Source organism: Quercus lobata, chromosome 5, assembly GCF_001633185.2.
Source record: "Quercus lobata isolate SW786 chromosome 5, ValleyOak3.0 Primary Assembly, whole genome shotgun sequence".
Lineage (NCBI taxonomy): Eukaryota > Viridiplantae > Streptophyta > Magnoliopsida > Fagales > Fagaceae > Quercus > Quercus lobata.
Window position 1 is genome coordinate 74203044 of NC_044908.1, and position 22740 is coordinate 74225783.

The 22740-nt window shown below is 31.0% G+C and overlaps 1 protein-coding gene across 1 annotated transcript; it reads left to right on the forward strand.

The window, feature by feature from the left end:
• The first annotated feature begins 10153 nt into the window (after positions 1–10153).
• Positions 10154–11407, forward strand: LOC115991114 (putative F-box protein At1g71320). Its single transcript, XM_031114859.1, has one exon. It carries the CDS (start codon positions 10154–10156, stop codon positions 11405–11407), a length of 1254 nt encoding a protein of 417 aa, XP_030970719.1.
• The last annotated feature ends 11333 nt before the right edge of the window (positions 11408–22740 follow it).

Consider the following 22740-nt stretch of genomic DNA (forward strand, 5'->3'; position numbering starts at 1 on the left):
CAAATCCACTATAAGAGAATTGAAGTTTTTACAATCAGATTTAACCCTAAATCTATTGCTACCTCCAGTAGTAACTTATTGACACGACCACGTGTAAGCTCCGAATCCACAAACTCCTTCTCTTCTTGGATTTACACCAACACAAGCCGCCTTGCTTGTGACTTTGAGATCCCACTCAAAGGTTTCAGATCACCATTAGTAATGATCTTGATGCAGCAACTATGTTCTACCAATGCTTTATTGTAGTTCTTGCTATAGTAGATTTTTGTGTAGTTAAAAGGTACAAAACTTCTCAGATTTCACAAAGAGTAACACACAAGTCTTCCAAAAGTCCTCAAAATGTGGCTAGGGTTTCCCTTTTATACGCGGAAAAGTTTAGATGAAATCCTAAACGTTTTCGCAGGCTTGGACTTGTTTAAAAATTCTACAAAAAAAACTAGGCTTGCGATTTTTGATCGATCAAGCCTAATTTTTGATCGATCGAGCAAGGCAGAACCACACTTCCTTTTTTTGCAATCAGCTGGACTTGAACCTTGAAACAACCACTTTTAAGCATTGCCTAAAGACCTAGACTAGACATGTTTTGTTCTCGGTTTGCCAACAAAATAAAAACATGACTCTAAACATTTAAACCTAAATCTTTAGAACCAAACAGATTAATAACCTTGGAACTTAAAAATTTTAATTGTACCAAAAGAAATTAGGAAAATATAATGCATAATAACAATAGCTATAAGCATATGGATCATTTCATAAAAGAATAATATCAATCAGAATCATAAAATGATAAAATTATATATTTGTAAAAATAGAATAATGGAAATTACTTTTTGAAATTGTTTAATTTTTAGAGGGAACAAATTATCTACAATAAAATTTAGAGAATAAATTATATATATTTAGTATAAGTTTGTTATAAGTTTTGATTATCACAATAATCTCTTTTAAGAGAATTTGAATAATTTATTTAAATAAAAATTATACATACATACCTAATAAATACATATTTATTTATTTATTTTGCTTGAAGGTATAATCAACATCATGCAATTCATTTAACAAATAGTGTGATGAAAGAAATTTGTACTCACAAAGGGTGTCTTATAGGCGTTCAATTCCTTGAAACTACTCATTGCCCCTTTCTCTTCTCTCCTTTTTTTTCCTCCAAAGTTCCAAAAGTCCATGAAGTTGAACCAAGCCGTAATCAGTAATTAGAAGAAAAAAAAAACAAAAACATATATTTTTCTTGAACTATATTAACATTGAATTAGAAACCAATTTAGATCAGTGTAGTTCGAGTACCTATCAACTAAAGGAAATTGCATCTTTGTCCATTAACTAGAAGATAGGAAGTTTACTTTGCATTATAGACAGTACAAAAGTAACATGATAGTTTGGTTATCATGAAATTCGGACAAAATTGTCTTATGCCCTTTTCACCCAAATTATATAGCCTTATGTCTCATTCCCATACTAATTAGGGAAATACCCCTCTTTTGAAACTTGATTTTCTCAAAATCGAGTTAAGCCCTATAGTGACATTTTTAAGGACCTATAGTGGCGTTTTGTAACTCGAGTTTTATGAAATCGAGTTATAGAAATGCCATTATAGGTCCTTAAAACGTCACTATGGTCCTTAAAAAGTCACTATAGGGCTCCAGATTTTTTTTTTTTTTTTAACTCGATTTTGAGAAAATAGAGTTACAAAAGACGGACATTTCCCTAATTAGTTTGGGAAGAGGGGCATAAGGCTATATAATTTGGGTGAAAATGGCATAATGCCATTTTGTCCCATGAAATTCAATATCTTTTTATGAATGTGGTATATGCCTTTACAGGGCATCAACGAAAGATTACTATATTAATTAAATTGGAACCTAAATATCAATTTCAGGACTCATGACCTCGTCTTTTACTTATCCTATGGGAAACCAAAGCGTCCTTTTGAGTTAGAGTTCATTATTCATTTTATAGTGTTACAATTAAGTGTCCAATATTTAATCTTTGGAACTTTTTGAAAATAAAATTTTCCTTAGCAGTGACAGCTACGATCCTTTGCTTATGGATATGATAAAAGATCTGGATGAAAATATGGTAGTAAAAAAATAATATTTTGATCTCTAGAAGTTTAATTATAGCAGTAAATAATATTTGGACAATTACACCACAAACAAAACTAGAAAGTTAACTATTTCTATATAATTATATGTGTTAAAAAAAAACCTTCTTCTTGCCCCATTTGTCAATGGGAGCACATAGATTTGGTTAGCCTTTAACAAATTGGTAAGTTAATGAAGAATTGATATAGTGTTGCACATTATGTAGTCTTTAAAAGGTGTTCTAGTATTTAGCAAAAAAAAAAAAAAAGGGTGTTCTAGTATTTTATTTGTTAACTTCTTTCCCTAGTACAATTTGTTATATGTTTCTATACATAGTGGTGTAGAAACTCGATACTCTTACTAATTCAACATTGAAAAGGTTGCTTAAATATTACATTTAGGACAGTGTTTCTGCACAGATAGATGCTATTGAGCCCTAAATTTGGGCTGCCATTAGTAAAAATAAAAATAAAATTTGCCTATTTTTAACACAATTTTGATTAGTTTATATAGACGAAAATAATATTTTAGTTCCTATATTTTGTAGTCATAGTCAATTTGGTCTTTACATTTTAGTAGCAATCAATTTAGTCTTTATTATTTTCAAATTGCAATCAATTTGGTCCCTATTGTTAACTTACTAATGGAAAATGTCTATGTGACAAATGGTATGCACCATAACACACTTGGCCCAACCGAAATCAGCCATATCAATTAAAAATTCAAGTCATATCCACATTAGCAAATTTCATGAAACCATCCATTCTTTCCATTAGACATCCAACACTACTTTCCAGGACAAAATTGGCTTCTGCCCTTTTCGAGCACAATAAATAGCATTCTACCCCCCTTTACCAAACTAATTAGAAAAATGCCCATATTTTGAAAATCGACTTTCTCAAAATCGAGGTAAGTCTTATAGTGTCGTTTTTAAGGACCTATAGTGACGTTTTTAAGAACCTATAGTGACGTTTTTAAGAACCTATAGTGGCATTTTTTAACTTAAGCTCCATGAAATCGAGTTATAGGTAAAAAAATTGCATATAATTCGACTTCATGGAAATCGAGTTAATTACAAAATGCCACTATAGGTCATTAAAACATCACTATAGGCTCCTTAAAACGCCACTACAAGGCTCCAGGATTTTTTTTTTTTTTTTTTTAAATCGATTTTGAGAAAGTTGAGTTTCAAAAGAGGGACATTTTTCTAATTAATTTGGGAAATGGGGTAGAATGCTATTTATTTTACCCGAAATGGGTAAAGGCCAATTTGTCCCTACTTTCCCTTGTCTCTCCATTCTTTTCATCTGATCTTTATCATCCATCACCACTAGCACCAAGGGTCATTTGAATACCCTGACTTAAATTTTTTTTTTTTTTTTTTAAATCTTTTGAAAAAATTGAATTTTAAATTAATGTGAATCATTGATCAACATAAAAAAAAAAAAAAAAAAATGATCATCCTAAATAAAAATTTGTGCTCATTAAAAATAAAATTCAACCTCTTCAAAATTTTAGTTTGTTGAATGTTAAACAAAAAAATAGCGAGAAATGCTATGTTCACAATACTTTCATAATAAATATGAAGTAGCAGGTTGTTACTAGTGGATGAAAAAATAATTTCAATAATGGATTCAAATTAGAATCGGTAAAAACTTACTATCTAGACTTTGTTGTAAAAGTGTTGCAAAATTGTTATGGACGTAATATTTTTCAAATATTGCCTAAACAAAAAAATTAACCTAAAAGCGCAAATCAAACTTTAAATTGTGATTTTTTTAAATTGTATTTTTAAAGGGCATATTTTAAAATTGCTATTTAAAAAAAAATGCACATTTTTCAAATAACTAGTTTGTTAGTGCTTGCTTTAGTTTTTAGTCAGAATTTGTTGGATTTATGAGATACATTTAAAAAAAAAAAAAGAATTTTGTTTATATTGTTACTTTTTTTTTTTTATAGGTGTTTATATTATTACTTATTTAGGCAATGTGTTGGTAATTGAATGGGAAATCAGTAGTTTAATGATTGATTGGTTGTCTTAATTGAAAATGATGTAGTTGATAACATTGATAATAAAACTATCATATAACGATTTCAAAATATGAAAACTTGTGAATGAAAATTTTAAAATTTTATGAATTTGCATGTTTTTATTTTATTTTATTTATTTCATTAAATTTAAGTTTTTTAATAACCACCTTAAAATAAATTCCTGGAATTGCCACTAGAGAAGAGGGTGGGAGGGGAAGATCAAGATGAGGAGTAACAGAGGAATGGCTGGGATTAAGAAAAACTAGATCAATTAACTTTTCTAACATGGACGTGACTTGGACTTTTAATTGATGTGGCTGGTTATGGTTGGGCCAAACTTGTCATATTACATGCCACATAAGCCTTTTAGTTCACACTGTTTGTCACATTGCATTTTTTGTTAGTAAGTTAACAGTAAAAACCAAATTGATTGCAAGTTGAATTTAACAAGGACCAAATTGATTGTTACCAAAATATAAGAACCAAATTGACTATGACCACCAAATGTAGGAAACAAAATAGTGTTTTCACATTTTATATATAATAGTTAGGTTCTTGTGTGAAAGTTCTCTTGGTGTACAAAACACTAATGAATGTTTAGACCTCCAATTTTAAATATAACCAACACAAGCTTATACTTAAACAATAAATGTGCTGAATAATAAGTACAAGCAAAAATCCAAACAGATAAACAACTCTACGCCATAATTAATCACAACACGGCAGCAATTAAAAGGCAAGAGTAAGGGTTAGAGAGGAAACTGAAGAAACTGAAGAACTCGGTGAAAAACCTCTCCATCGCCCTCCAAGCAGTAAAATGATCCACTAAAGAATAAAGTTAGGATACATGAATAGCAGTAGACCCTCTAAGCCTAATCTATTCAATACACCTAAACCCTTCAACCTTCTTGTTCCAACAAGGTTAAGCCTAACCGTGTCTTCTTTAGCTTCTCGAATCCCACAATAACCCTATTGCATCAACCAAATGAATTGGTCATCTTTGAACTGCTTCCTAAGCACCAAAATACCTCCTCACTGATATGGGTATGGTGAGATAATGATTTGGCAAATGAGCCTCTCAAGGATATGTCAATGGAGAGGGTGAGAGTAGAGGAATTTGGAGAATTAAATGTCTAAGATTGTGGATGAGTCAATCTTGGTTTTCTCTAGGGTTTCTCTCTCAAAATTCTCTCTAGAAACTCTCTGCATTTCGTGGGTATAAGGGTATTTATAGTAGGGCACATGAAGAATGTGAAAAGTCATTTTTCTGCAAAACAGGGCATTTTGGCACTCAGTCTCATGAGTGGGATGAGTTGTGAGTTAACTGCTAGGCCAGACTGTCAATTTTTGTCATGTAGTGCTCTAGTTGTCGTGACCCTTTAGCTTCTTACATGCTTCACACGTGTGGCATTTTGGCGAGTTGCCAGTCGCGAGTCATTTGCGAAATCTAGTCGCGAGAAATCTCTTGAGTGCTCACACACTTGAATTCTTCACACTCTTCTCACACACAATCCTTACATTATTCCCACCTAAATATAGGGTATTTAATTGCTGAAATACAAACAAATTTGGCATGAAATAAAGTCAACATATGGTTGAGTAAATTTAACCTTACATTGTGTTTTCAATATTTGTGGATCCAAGGTCTACTCAAAATTTAGTCGTGCACTGCATCTGCTATGACTCCATGACACCCAAAAAAATAATTCAAAAGACACATAAAAAAAAAAATATTTGCATTTTTATTTTATCATAATGATATTTACATTCTTGAGTTGGCATGAAACATGTGTATATGTATCGATCACTATGTGAGCGTTTGGATTCAGCGGAAACGCTGAATCCCGTGTCACGTTTTCCTTTTTTTTTTCTTTTTTTTTTGCTTTCACGCGTTTAAGGGAGCAAAATTTATTGTTCATGAGACAAATTTTACTGTTTACACACTGTTCATCACTGTAGCAGCACTGTTCATATATTAAAAAATATTAAAAATGGGTCCCACGGTACTATTCATACATTTAAAAATTATTTTGCTACAGTGTTTTCAGTTTTTAGTTTCAGAAACAATAAGTTCAATCCAAACGGACCCTAAATCATGCAATTTCAAGCTTGCAAACACATATGTTATGATCAAATCAATGCATGTCATGTCTTCTCGCATTTGATCCGTACAACTCTGGATCTTGTCCATTGTTTGAGAAGCTTATAGAATTTAAGTCACATGAACTGATTGAGTTGGAATGTGTCAGGGGTGCCTGAGGGTATGTCAGATTTCATTGTGGTTTCGTTTAGGTAGCGTTTTACGAGTGTGGGAGTTCAAGGACTGTAACAATGAAGGTGGAGGCAAATGGCTCTTGGAGCACGAAGTGTTTTTCAACCAATTGGTTTCAAAAAAAAAAAAAAAATCTCCTTGGCTCACACAATATGTCCCACAGAAATTTCCCTTTGTCACAGTACTAGCTTTTCATCCTAATGATGGAGATATCTTGTATTTGGTGAATGAAATGAATGTTGCATTATGCAACTTGAGGTGCAAAACAATAAAAGTCTTTTGTGATATTCCTCACGGCTATGAAGATAGGTGCACTATCATCAACTTTGTCCTACCATGTTGGCCAACTCCCATTCCATAATTAATGCCCACCTAATAGATTGTGTTGCTTGTTAGCATCTTCAGCTTTGGGTTTTGTGTTTTGTGATTGTGTTCATGCTATTATTGTTGATTTATCTAATTATTGTTAGTATTTGATCATCCCATCATCTAATCTTGTGGTTCTTAACACTTATTTTCTCTACATAATGAAGTGTGTTTCTTTAACTGATGGCATTGGTGATCACTTGTTTTAGTTTTACATTCAACAATATATGGATATTACAAGGCATAACAACTTTCCTAGCAGAGAAACACAACTCCAACTCCCAACAAACAGTTTGATCAAACTTTCTATTTAGTCATCAACATTGAACTTACAATATATGTACCCCTAATATATACAGTCATTCCTTTCTCTCCACTTGTGTATGGACTTCTCCTTGTATTCCATTTTGAAATGTCCCAAAATTAAGATTTCTTTGAAAAATTAAACCCATTATTTTATTACTAACATTTTCATTATGCCACTGGAAATTATGAATACTTGTATTAAAATATGAGTTGAATATTAAGATTGAATTTGGATGTGGCTTGGCTGTTATAGAATTTAAATTTGAAGATAAGTTTTATAATGTAATTAGCTGCAGACCCACACGATGCGTGAGAATATATAAATATTAAGTAATCGGTGTAATATATAAAAAGTAATAAATAATTGAAGTGTTGTATTTTTTTTTTAAAGATTTCTATAAGTATTTAAAAAAAAATCTTTTTAACTCTACAAAATTACAAAATATAGAACTAATATTCTTCTAATTTCTATTGTAGTGTGTTATATTTTCCTAATATACAATTAAAATTTATAAGTTCAAATTTATTATTCAAATTTCTCATCTCTTAAGGAATAGTGAGATTATAATGATAATTAAAACTCATTACAAAATTACAGTGCTAACTTAACCAAAATTAAGATGATGCCAAAGGAATATAATATAGACTTTATAATAATTTATTACTCAAACAATTAGTAGGCATATTCAAATTCGTAGTCATGTAGATTGTGTTTTGATATAACTCAAATTCCAATTTCCAAAATAAAAACTAAGTATTAACTCAAACCAAAACTCAACCAAAGCTATAAAAAGGAGAGAAATGACTTTGTGATGCGAAATTTTTTTTTTTTTTTTTAAAATACCAAAATGGAAAGAAGAAGAGTCAAAATATAAAAAAGAGATAAGAATGATGGAAGTGTGACAGTAGAGTAAAGAGTAGTGAGAGAGATAAAAAGACAAAGATGAAGGGGAAAGGAGTTTTTTTTTTTTTAATGAATAGGGAGAAGAAAAGTTTAAAAGAGAAAATAATATGTAGAAAATAAGTAGCAAAATTTATTGCATATATATATATATATATATATATATTTAAAATGATAGAAAGAAAATGGTGGCATGACTGTTGATATAGCTTAACAGGAGCATAACAATAATAAATGCTACATTTTTGCGTTGCGCAGTTTTATTATAAACTTATAAAATATAGTCTATTTTATCTTACAAACAATAACGAAATAAATAATTATTATAATAACGAAAAGAATAAATTGTATTGGTATAATAACTATCAAATATAAAATGATAACACCTAAATAAAAAATTATTATTTTGGAACATATCAATTGTGTTTTAATGAGAATTTGGTACCTTTGGGAGATTTTTGAATACCTTTTTGTACATTATATTTTTAGTGTATCCTTATTTTGGTTTGTCATAGTTCTAAATGAACATACTGCCTTCTTTTATAGGTCAAAGTGTACCACTCTAATTAAAAAACAGTTAGCCAAAGCTTTTATGTGTTTGAACGATTTTCCTCTCACAATTTTAGTGGGACTATGTCCTTGCAATTTACCAAGGTGCAATCCTTGCAATGTAACTCAACAGATCCAATTGGAGCTTGCTACATCAATTAAACCAAGTAAACTCCACCTTCTGACAGACTGAGCAAGGCAAAAAAATTGATGCTACCGCCTTCTTAAAGAAAAGGATGAAAAAAAAAAAAAATCAGTCATTATGGCTGAAGGTGCAGATGTGGAAATTCTTACTGCTCTTTATATTTTCTTTTTCAACAAAATAATTTTAAAGAGACTACACAAATTCCACACAAATTCCATTGATCAAGACAACCCATTTTTTGAAATCCATTATCATTTTCAAACTTGGGCACCTCATAAAAAAGATCATACAATTCTACTAAGTTACAAGACTCTTGACAATTATATATGATTTTGAACAATAAAAGGTTGGTGAATATTGTTCATTAATGAAAGTCATTCTATCTTATTAGTTCAAATAATATAATTTCATCTAAAATTAGATTAACTATTAGTATAGATTTGTGAAGAGGCTAAAAAATTTTAGTGGGGATTTTTATTAGATATACATAGGGAAAGGGCTGGCCCTAGGCCTAGGCCATTTAGGCCATGGCCTAAGGCCTCCTAACATAGAAAGGCCGGGCCCCCAAATTAATATGGGGCAGTAAGGGTTTTTTTTTTTTTTTTTTTAAATTAAAAAAAGAGCGAGTTACTTGCATTTTTTTTTTTAAATCTCATAGGTTTTATAAATTGATATGTCACCGATCATAATAAGTAATTCAATACTCATTTATTTTTTTATTGAAATGTCATATCAATTTGTAAATTTTTTATAATAAAATTTGTATTAACTTTAGCATCTTTTTCACTCACAAAAAAAAAAATTATGAATTAATAGAAATACAACACAATCACCAATTTACCATTAAGTGAATAAAAATATTAAAACTAATACAAATTTTAAGACAAAAATTAATAAACTAATATGGCAAGAATATAATTGGTACTACTCAAACAATATAATAAATTGAATGTTTTAAATAACTTTTTTTTATTGGTGACACGTCAATTTGTACATACTAGCTCACTCACAGTGAATTAGTCTTAATAATTAGTAAGAATTAATAATAGATTTGAAATTAAAAAAAAATTATATTATAAAAAATAAACTAAATATTATTTAAGTGATATTTAGATATAAAAAGTACAGTTAAAATTTTGGCCTTAGGTCTCAAACTATCTTGGGCCGGCCCTGCACAGGGAAAGAACAAGTTAATCAAGTTGCTGGTTGAAGTGAATCCTGTTTGCACTTTCTTTGTCTTTTTTTTCCCCCAATAAGACGATTCTCAAGGTCTTAATTATACTATTTGTTAATATTTATCCACTGTTTTTTTTTTTTGGAATTAATTATATATGTAAATTTAATTTGAAAACTTTCGGCTTTCCATTCCAACACGGATTAGGAATTCTATTCCGATTGGGTCTATGAAATCTATTTTCTTCCCTTATATTATACATAGGCAGCTACACCTATATTGCTTGGATGTAAAATTTGCAATGTGTGTAATGGATCTGTTGCAATGTTCTCAAAAACTCCGAGGCAAACGCAAACGCAGAAGATCAATGAGTTTGGACAATCTCCCAGATGGTCTATTGTTAGAAATTCTGCGTCACCTGCCTTTACAGTCTGTATTTCAATGCAAATGTGTATCAAATCGCTGGTGCTCTTTAATCTCTACTCCTTATTTCACACACCTCTATGTTAGCCACCTTCACACAAACCTTCAGCCCTTTACATTGCTCTTCGAGTGCAAAGATGATCAGTCAATAACTCGTGTCCTCGCAACCAATTCAGAGGAACCCGAATTGAAATCTCTTGCTGCCTATGTACACAGACAGAGTGAGCATCTTTGGCTTGAAGCTTCTAGCAACGACTTGCTCTTATGGCGCGCAAAAGATGATGAGGAGCCTATTCCGATGAGCGTTTACTATGTGATAAATCCAATCACTAGGCAATGTGTCGCGCTCCCTCCCATCACTGTACCTTATCATCGTTCATGGATTCAGGCTGGGTTAATTTGCAGCTATGACTACAACAAGAAGCAACTCAGTTACAGCGTGGTGCTCATTCCTTATTTTCATGACAAGTTAAGGGAATTCAAGGTATACATATTCTCATCCAACACCCGGGAATGGAGCAAGTCGATGGTGTTGTGTCTAGATCCAGAGGGATTTGAATTGACTCACTTCGCACTTTGTGCTGTTCCTTATAAAGGCTTGCTTTTTTGGTGCAGTAACAGTGGCCGTCTTCTCGGGATTGATCCGTACAACACTAGATGTTGTCGTTCCTTTGAGCAGCCTATAGGATGGGAGTCAGACAAAGAAACTGATTGTTTTGGAGTGTGTCGAGGGTGCCTGAGAATATGTCAGATTTCAATGTTCTATACTCGTTTCAGTAGCATTTTACGTATTTGGGAGCTGAAGGACTATGATAATGAAGGCGGGGGCAAATGGTACTTGGAACACGAAGTTTCTGTCAACCAATTGGTCTCAAAAAAATCTCCATGGCTCACTGAAGATGTACAACAGAAATATCCTCTTTTCTTAGTGCTAGCTTTTCATCCCAATGATGGAGATATCTTGTACTTGGCGATTGAATCGAAGGTTTTATTATGCAACTTGCGGAGCAAAACGGTAGAAGTCTTTTGTGATATTCCTCACGACCCTGACACTTGGAATGATAAGTGCAATATCATGAACTTTGTGCTCCCAAGTTGGCCAACTCCCATTCCTTTTGCTCCCTTACAGAATGGCGCCTGATACTAGAGATTATTGTTTGGGCTTCTGAATTATGATTTTCCTTTTTGGTTGTATAGATCGTCAATTACCAATTGTCATATAATCTAATCTATTTGTTATTTTAGACCTGCTGTATCTGCATTATTAGTTCTAGTTCCATAATTATGTTAATACCACCTAATTGCTTGTGTTTCGATGGAGGGGGGTTTTGAACCTTGAATATCTTGGAAATACTAAGAGATACCAACTAGTTGAGCTACAAGGCTCTTGACTATTATTGTTAACTAATCGCGGACCCGCGCGTTGCGCGTGGTAATTTTTATAGTAAAATGAAATGCTTTGCTAAAATAGTCCTCATATTATTAATAGGGTGTTCATGTTATCCACCGGTTATTTCAAATGATCTTTTACCACTTAAGCTGCATTATGTATGTATAAACAATATATTGTGGGATTCATGATGATAGAAGGTATTGTCTTAGAATTAGATGTGGAAAGGATCAAGGAAGTCAATACCGTACCGAAGGCCATACCGGTTTGACCAACGGTACAATATATTTCGAATACCGGTCAATACCGGTGTACCATTTCGGGTTTATCGCTATTTTATATATTTAATATATATATATATATATATATATTATTTGTATATTTATAAATTTAATTATTTGGTAAAAGTTAATTTGCTAAGAAGTTAAACTATTTAAGCTTATAAGTTTATTAAAAAAAATAAGACTAAAAAATAGAAAATCAACAAAAAGGTTTGGATGAGATAAATAGATAATAAGTGGGATGGGTTTGGTAGAATCAAATAAAATAATTAGAAAAATTTGTTGGTGATAAAGCCAAAGAACTCAGTGATAAAGACAAAGCCAAATTTGTTGGTGATAAAGCTAACGTGACTTTTTGTCAGTTTTTTACTCCACCACACACGTTGACTTCTGATCACTTCACTTCAACTTCTCATTTCATTTCACACAATCTAAACCTCTAGGCCTCTCTCTAGTCTCACACAGTTTTTCACTTTTTACTCCACCACATATATCTCTTCCCATCAATCAACACACATTTTCATATTTGATCTCTCTCTCTCCCTCTCTTGCAGATCAAGCATTCAACTATGTTTCGCAACCTCAATGAATGCTTGTGGTGCCGTTCACCGCCAGCCAGCTTTGTTGTCACCACTATGAGGCCAAGATGAAGAGAACGTTGTCACTGCTAGCCAGCTTCTAGACCTCTCTTTCTAGTCTCACACACGAGAATGTTGATCGATAGCGTTTGTGGGTCACTGTGGGCATTAAGATCAACAGCTTTTTGTTCCGGTCGGTATCCATTTACCGGTCGAAACAGCTGGATTTTACCGGTACAACCAGTACGCATCCAGTACGGCCGGTATTTTTTCTAGTACGAAACAGGGGGTGTACTTGTATCGGTACACTGGCCAGTACGGTATATATCGGCCATACCGGCTGGTACGGTACGATATTGACTTCCTTGGAAAGGATACAACTATACTTGGCCTTGTAGTCAGTCCGGAGCTGATCAATCGTCTTCCCATGTTAGTAAAATTTAATTAACTTAAAATTAGATAGAAAGGATTTTATAAATTTGAAGTTAGTATCATGCTAGGTGAAAACTTTAGAGGACTGTAATTATGTTGTTGTAAGTCTTTTTAAATAAATATTAATAATAAAAAAAGATATATTCATTTAAAGATAAAGATTAGTATTATAAATAGGATGAGAAAATTTTATAAATAGGTGTCCGTATCATTACCTCTCCATTCCAGACTTACAAAAGTAAATTTATGAATCTTTACTCCTCCTTCAGCAAGCACAATTATTTTTCAATTAAATCTCCTTTCAAATAGTGTTTCTCATTATTGGTGCATTTTGTAGTTGGAAAAGAGATATGCAAGTCTAATCTTTAGTTCCTATTGCAAAGTTACATGCTACTTATAATTTGTTTCTAAATATTTGGTGATTGATCTATTTAAAGAGGCATGTTATATAAACTAATTCATTAAAAAAATATCAAATGTTTCTTGAAAATTTAATTGGTTGAAAACACAATCGGTGTTATTTAACAAATTTCCACTTTGAATTCATTAGATTTTATTAAAATGCAAAACCCCATTTAAGACTAACAAGTATTTGCTAAACTATCTAGCCATGCAACTATAAAAGTTGATAGGGTATAAATTGTGTGCGAGAGTGTGGATATGCATACACAAAACACACAAAATTAAAATACAAATTCTATGTTCCTACTTCTCTATAAAATCTAAAAGGGAATAAAACCAACATCAAAGTTGAATAAAAATTGTATCTAAAAGCATAATATAAAATACGTTTCTTATTAACTTATATCCCAAAATTTTAAGGAACGTCTCAAATAGTTTTAGTAGCTAAACATAACTTTTAGTAACTATAGCATTCAGCAAGAACTTTTAATATCTGGCCTACTTTACACTTTTCTTTTTCAATAAGTAGCCTAATTTATATACATGACAGCTTAGCAACTGTGAGAAGACTTCCACTGAAACTTCTATGGCACCATCAAACCCCAAACTTGTCCACATGCGCTAATATCCTTTGAGACATTTGTGATGCTTGCTCTCAACCAATATGTTTCCTCTTTCCTTTAGATTCAATTTTTCCACCATGTTCTATAATAAGTTACATACAATCATCATAGAACTCCTAATCATAACTTGAGGCAAGTTCTCAAGAACTCCATAGAACTCCAGTTTATGGTTTTCTTCCATGCTATCTATGTGTGGAAGTGCACCATCAGGTACACAATTAAATGTAAACATTCATCTCTAGTCTAGAAAAAAAAGGGTAAATAATCATCAATTGAATTATTTCCATTTAAAACAGATTTTGGATGCATGTTTGATTCAATAACTTAGGAAAAAAATAATTAATAGGAGTTTATTTGAATATATTATGTTGAACCTATGACTATAAATAGAATCTAGATAAGATTTCAAAGAAACTACTACACATTTACAACTTATTATAAAGGAAAAACAGAACCCTTGAGATAGAAGACAAGTAGCTCATCATCTTCGTCTAAGTCCCCCCACATCACCATTCACATCCCGCAAATCAATATGAACTACAAATTACAAACATAGAAAACTCATCAAATTTTCCCCACAAGTAAAACAATAGTACAAATACAAAATAAAATTGTCACTGAATCCTTAACATTGAAACAGTAAGCAACGGAAATTAATAGATCAGAGAGAGTTTTAAAAAAGAGCATCAAGATCTCTCATTTCCACCTTCATGTTTGTGTATTGAATTGATGTTAGTTACATTGAAAACTATACATAAAATAAAAATCCATAAACAATTTCATCTAGAATAAGAAAATTTTTGTTTTTTCAATTTTAACTAACAAATCAAACGGCAAAGCTATATCAAGGGAAGAAAAAGAATTGAAACAAAAACATGCCAACAGACTACCTGGATGTTCATGGCCTTCATGTTGGACTTAGTTGTTCATGGCTTTCTTGTTAGACTCAAGTTGGCTTCCTAGACAGTAAAAGTTTATAAAATTTTCACACTATTATACTCCCCAAAATTCTCCGAATTTGAAACAATATTCTAATTGCAAAATTTATGTACTAAAACCCCAATAACTTGCTCAAAATTTAATAATTAACAAAATCAAAATTCTTTCACTTAAAAAAAAAAAATTTCGGGTAAACTCTATAAAATAAGCAAATTTAAGGGGAAGAGAGAGATTTATCATGCACAAAATCCCCAAGAAACTCGAGCCTTGAGGAACTTACAGCTAAAAATTATAAAAAATGAAACCCAAAAAAAAAAAAAGTAAAAATCTCATTTAACCAAGCATAACATAATAGTGAACTTCTCTAACTAACATACTACATATATAGTAGTACATTCTTTTGGAGCAAAAAAAAAAAACATAAGAAAGGACAAAGGAGAAAAAATTTTCAAATGCAGTAATTAAATTAAGCTTACTACCAACAAAAAAAATAAGGAAAAAAAATTAAAAAAAAATGAATAAAGAATCATTTGTAACTCTTGCTTAATGATGTACAACTACAAACATGGAAAAAAAGAAATGAAAGCATCTGCAACAAAAGAAGTTATTACGGTTTTCTTCCCATATGAATGATGGTATGAGAGTTCCCAAATATGTTAGATTGAAATAACCAACACAAGTGAAATAGAATAGAATACCATAGAAACATCTTAGTAGAAATAACATAAAAAAATACGTTTATTAGGAAAAAAAAAAAAAATACAACAACAACAAACAAACAAAGCTATAGTTCATTGCTTTGTTAAATCTCTCTAAAAAGAATACCTACCAAAACCTACAAAGTAATCCACAATTGGCAAATTAACAAAGCAAAATTCATAATTCACAAAGGTATCTAAAAAGCACCTTCACAATTGATTGTGCTTCCATTTACTTTTGCTTCACTTTTTTTTTTCCTCAACACCCAAATAGATGCTCAATTAAAATTGTGAAAAGATAATCCAATGTGCAAAACCCAGAAAAATCTCTAAAAATCACAAATTTGGTCATCCATATAAAAATATATATAATAAAAAAATAAAATAAAAACTGTTGGATTAAGGACATCAAAAAATAAAACAAAAACCAAATTATATGAAAACATATATATATATATATATATATATTTTTTTTTCACCACAAACAACCAAAACAGTCACCAAAAACATTGACAATGATGACAAACTTAAGGACATCAAACCCGCTTAGAATTACCACGTTATGATTTTTTGTTGATGACTCTGATTCTTTCTTGCTTTCATTGGCAAGTAGAACTGGTCCTCATTGCTTACAACCCCAAACCATAATCCACTCTCCAATATGTCCACTGATATATTTAAAAGTGAAACAAAAATTAACCCTGAAAAACATATAAAAACATCAACTTTTTTTTGATAAGTATACATGATAAGAATGATGAGCCCTTAATTTTATTAAAATACATAAAAGGAGGATGTGGAATTAAATCATATGATTTGGGATTGGGCTCTATCTTCTCAACCGGACACATGATGCAACTGCATTCATTTATTTGTTTATTTTTTATGTTACACAACTTAGTAACTTCCTATTTATCATTCATAAGGAAATAAATAAATAAAATTAAACATTAGATTACTCTGTAATCATCTTTAAAAAAAAAAACTAATAATAAAAAGAGTTCCTATCAACCTTCGAAAAGTATTATGTATATAACCATGTTTTGAAGATTGGCCTTTGGTAGCAATTATGAGCAACATAAATAGATCCTTCTATTTTTTAAACGACACTCAGACAATCTCACAAACACATCGATGGCATGCCAAGGATTATGCAATAAAATTATGCGGAATTATGCAGAAAACTTTCCGCAAAAATTGAAATACCAAAAACAATTTGCTTTGATTCTAAAACCCAATCCATGTTATACAATCATGAAATTGAAGTACGATCTAATATCAATTGTGGGAAGTGGATATCAATCTAAATGATGTAGTATATAATGGTAAAATAAACTAGTTTTTTTCGCTGCCAAGGATTATGCAGTAAAATTATGTAGAAATCTTACCACAAAAATTAAAACACCAAAAACAATTTGCTTTGATTCTAAAACTACGCATTAATGAGAAGTACAATCTAATCAATTCAAGAAATGGAGTCTTACATGTTGAAATACGTTGGAAGGTGATTTGAGACGTGCTACCAACACTTTATACTTCACTACTTCAGAGTTTTACATTCTTCCAATAAGCCACAACACATTAAAAAAATGAGACCTGAGATATTTCCAAATAAACCAAGGTAAAATAAAATAGTCTTTTTGGTTGTAAAATTATAGCACTATTGAAACAACATTCAGGCAATCTCACAAACACATCTAATATGCCAAGGATGCTTGTCTAATATAAACACAAACACAAAAAAAATGAAGAAAAAAAAAAGGGTCTCATATTAATATGAACAGAGCATAAAAGTTTTGCACCCAAAAAAAAAGAATTGAGATGTAGAGATACCTCAACCAAAGCAGGCAACTTCTGTCAATATTTATACACTATGTGGAAAGGAATAAAGGAAGGAAGGAAATCAGATAGGCAGCCGTTACTGTGAAATGGTAGAGTAGGAAGGTGGGAGGGTAGAGCACGAAGATGGGTAGCTTTCAAACTCTCTGTTTTCTCATGCAAGAAGGCTTCAACGTTTCTTTTCTTTTTATTTTTCTTTTTTCCCCTCCCTTTAAGCTTCCCTCCACATTACAATCTTCAAAATCTTTGTCTCCTCACGTTTTTATTTGGTCACGCAAAACCCTAAAGGCTTCCATGTTTTTTTATTTTTTTATTTTTTATTTCCTTTAAGTTGAAAAGGCTCACACAAAAAAGGCTTCCACGTTTCTATTTGGTCACATTTTTTCCTTTTTCTTTTTTCCTTTGAGTTGAATTGAAAAGGCTTTGGGTTGGACTTAATAGTGGAACTAAATAAATAAGAGGTGGACTAGATTAATTATACAAATTTATTATAGAGTGATAGTGGAAGTTAATAAATAAGTAGTGGGTTGCATTTATAGGGCTGGGATTTATAGGGCTAAAAATTGTAAAAACCATTTTAAAATTGAAGGAAAATTTTTTTTTTTTTTTTAAAATGACGTGGAAGCTGATGTGGCGCAACGTGAGAGCAACAGCATTAAACGCTACGCTTCAGCTTTTAGTAATATATAGATTTATAGGGCTGAAAATTGTAAAAACCATTTTAAAATTGAAGGAAAAATTATTTAAAAAAAAATGACTTGGAAGCTGATGTGGTGCAACGTGAGAGTAGTAGCATTAAACGCTACGCTTCAGCTTTTAGTAATATATAGATATAGAGTAGGACTGAGCAAGGACCTGGCCCACCCGAAAACTCGACCCAACCCGACCCGAATCGACAGGTTTTTTGGGCGGGTCTAAGAACATTCAGGTTGGGTTTCAGGTCTTAATTTCGGGTTATTTTCGTGTTCGAGTCGGTATCGGGTCGGGTGTTGGGTCATATAAGTGCACTAGTCTGAACCCGATTTTTTCTTTTGGAAAAAACCCTACTCTGTTGTTGTTCTCTCTGCCTCCCTCAGGGCCTCAGTTATCTCTGTGTAAGTCATCCTTCTCGTTTTGTGTTTGGTTTTAGATTTTGGATAGTGTTGTTGTGTTTGTGTGTGTGATAGTCTGAACCCAATTCAATAATGGGTTTATGTACTTATGGATGAGTTCAATCTGAGTGCCTTCAAGTTTCAATTTTTTTTCATATATTCTATCTAGGTTTGTGGCTAAAGCCTTCAAGTTTCAATTTTTTTTTTTTTTTTTTTTGCATTCTGGGTTTACTCTCTCTTCACTCATTATACACAGTATTGGATTTTCCTGTAGTTTTTTGTTCTCTCTTTGAACAAGAACAAAAACCCAGTTGGAGTTTTGTAGTTTCAAACTGCCAAATCTGTTTTATAGTGCTAGGTACGTGTAGTTCTTGTTTTCTCTATGCTTTTCACTCCAATGGGTGTTCTGGGTTTTGCTAAAGATAAGATTTTTTTATCAGTTTTTATTTGGGCTTTTCTAGTTGGGTTTTTAAACTAGGAAAGTTATGAATTTTCTCTGTTAAGTGCTTCATATTTGGTTCTAGGTGCTTCTGAAAAGACTTTTAGCTGGTGTAACTTTGGAATATGTATGATTCATGTTTGTTCTCATATTCTTGTGTAGCTTCAGATGTTTTGGTTAATTCATTTATTTTGTGTTGGTGATTTTACCTCTCTTTTCTTCATTCTTGTTTTGGCCTTTTTTGGGGGGTTTACGATTTATATCTCTGGAAATGTGTAGCTCAATCTTTGTCCTTTACAGCCCCAATGGTTGTGAACTTCATTTGTTTTTTTCTTTTCTTGTTGGGTTGTTTCCTTTTTCTCTTTTTTGTTAATAAAAAAGAAACTTGCAGTTTCTGGGAATGTGCTAATTTATCTTTGTTTTGTGTTCCACTAAGCTTTTCTGCTAGACTAGTGGGTTAATCTTTGCTGTGCTTTGTTTTGCTTGGGGTTTTTGACTATGTTTTTTTTTTTTTTTTTTTTTTTTTTTTTTTTTTTTGTCTTAAAAAAAATTGCAGGAGAGGTTATCTCAGTTAGAGAACTCAAACGGAAGGGTACCGGAGCCTTACGAATTGAGCGATGTGACTGTGAGGCGTGAATCTAATCTTGCGTTGAGGGTGTCGGTGTATAAGTAGTAAAAGGTAATTTCTTTTTCTTTAAATGTTTGTTTGGTTTGGATTAAAGATTTATCAAAATGGGATTGCATTGTGTATACAATTTAGAGATTCTGATTTAGGCTGCGTTTTGCATTCTATTTTGGTGTGTGTGAACTTACTTTTTGCCATTTGTTTAGATTTTGTTTTTCCAATTTTTAACATTTTGTCTGATCTGACTATTTGGGTGTTTGAGTTTCTGTAATGGATGTTTTTGTTATTTAACATGGGTATTTGCTGTTCTGTACAAGGTCTTTTTTTTTCATGCGTGCTAGTTGTTTAAGGGAATGAATGAACTATTTCTTATCTCTGTTCTGTATTGGTTTGTTATCACATTGTTGAGGTTCATAGTTTGTTATCTCAGTGAGTACTGTTTTTCTTGATCTGGTTGGTTGTTTTGATCTTAGTTATGTTGAATGGGATGTGAGTATATCGATGTCTGTGGCCATTCATTATTAGGATTTGATGTGAATGTATATTGCAAATGTGCAGATTAGCAAGAATAAGCGACATCAAGATAGAACTGCAGCGTTGGATGTGTGGGAAAAACTAGAAGATTTTGTTCGGTCATGATCACATTCTTGATGTGCACAGACTTTTTACCAATAGATAGTTTGCTTGAAAAATCAATTACCCATATTTACAAATTTGGATAGTCTGGAGTTTATGTCAAAAGTTGGAACTTTGATAAAAATAAGTAGGGCATTGTAGTTGACATTGTTTATTTTAGGTGTGTGTGTGTGTGTGTATAATTGTTAATGTAAGACTTGGTCTTTGTTTTCGTGAATTTTGGTGAACTTGAAGGTTTTCCATTCATAGTAGTTGATACAGAGGATGCATTTTGCAAGAACACTGAATGAAGTGTTATGTGTTAAGTCACACTGCAATTTCCTTGATGGGTAATTGGAGATGGACCATGCAATTTTATTGATATGTAAATTTCGTTTTTGGCAATTTGCTTAGGACAATACTAATCTTAAAACCCAGGAATGATTATTTATTTATTTTTTTTTTTTTTTTGATGAATGAGCAAATTCATTCAAAAGAAACGACCTGCTTTAGCCAAGGATAGGAAAGTCTAGTTTACCAAAAAAAAAAAAAAAGGATAGGAAAATCTAAACAGTCAAACAAAGTATCCAAGAGCTGAACTATAGATGATCCAATAGCAACCCTTACCTTAACTTCCCATTTAACAAGTAGCAGTAAAAAAAAAAAGTCCAACCCGAGACTCGAAAAACCGACCTGATTTTTCGAGTCGGGTCGGGTTTCAGGCAGCCAAACTCGATTTCTATCAGGACAAGTTTCGGGTCACAGTAAACCCGACCCGACTCAATATCAGTCCTATTGTTAACTAGCATGTAACTCCATGCAAATGCATGAATGCATTTAAAATTAAACAAATTTTTTATTATAAAAATATAAATAATTAGTCAAATTATTATTTTTAAAAAAAATGTAACACATGCATTTATGCATACGCATAGATACATTTAAAATTAAACACAATTTTTATCATAAAATATAGATAATTAGTCAAATTATTTTTTAAAAGTAAATATAATTAGTCACATATTAAAATTCTTACCTAAATTTAATACTACTAATGATCTTTTTTTTTTTTTTTCAAATTTTTAATAAGATAGAAAATGTGGTGATTTTTATTTTATTTATTTTTTGAGAAGCATGTGGTGATTTTTATTGAGTATATGTAATTATTTTTTAAAAAAAAAATTTTATAGTTCATTAATATTAGATTCTTAGTATTTTGCACTCATTAACCCACTTGACACAAATATTAAAAAACTTATGTAGACATACGACACATGCTTAAGTGGATAATTATGGTTTATTATATTGGATTCCTCGTTTTCTACACTAAATTAACTAATTTGGCACAAAAATTTAAAATTTTAGATTAAATGAGATACGTGGCGCAAAATTAAACTCTAATTAAAATTCAATTTTTACACTAAATTAACTCACTTGACACAAAATTCTAAAATTTAAACTAAATGAGACACATGGCACAAAATTAGACTCTAATTGAATTTCAATTTGAAATTTAATTGGATTTTTTCTTTGCTTTACCTATTATTATATATATAGACTAGTTGTGAACCTGCGCATTGCACGTGATAATATTGTATTTTTATTTATTATAGTAACAAACATAAATGTAATATAGGAGAAAAATCATAAACCATAAATATAAATTTGAAAAATCATATTTTTATGTATTACTCTTCTAAAAAAAAAAATTATGTATTATAGGAACAATCATAAATCATAAATATACTTTTCTCTTCATACCAAAATGAAAACAATACAATTTTTCTCAGAAATTCAAAAAACATGTTAATTAAAATATTCATTTTTTTAATAAAAGTTATTTATAACATTTTGTGAATCATAAAAAAGAATATAAAATTTGAAAATTATTCTTTTAGTTTTAAACAAACTTTCTCAACCCTATTTTTTCTACTGTACAATCCAAAACACTGAAAACGTAACTAAAAAAATTAATAAAACTTAACAATGATTACTTGGATCAATTAGGAAAATAATTTGTTGTTGATAATCTATTAAGGTTACTTTCTTAGCCAAAATTAAAATTTCATCCACCTAAAACATATTATCAAATAAAAAATTATTAGAAAAATCTAAGAATTACATTTTTCAAGAGAGAATAACCAATTCTTCAAGAGAGAATAAAAAGAAATTTGTAGAAAATAATATGAGAAAAAAGAGAAAAAAAAAAGAAAATATTAAAAATATAGTAATAAACACCAAATTATTCAAGTCATGTTATGTAATAAAATAACATTATATTTTTTTTATATACTATATTTATAATACAATACAATAACATCTATGAAATCAAAGAGAATTGAAAACATAGCAACTTAAAAACACATAACTTAATCACATCAACTCAAAATAGAGTTCCAAATAATGCAAAAAAATAAATAAATAAATAAAATTTGAGAGAGAGAAAAAGAGAGAAATAACATTTTGTGTGTGGGAAAATTATGTATAGAATAGGTAAGAGAATTGTAGTAAGAGGTGGGGGA

What these genes read in the sequence shown, in the direction of transcription:
- LOC115991114 (XM_031114859.1), top strand. Translation starts at nt 10,154, where the DNA reads ATGGATCTGTTGCAATGTTCTCAAAAACTCCGAGGCAAACGCAAACGC.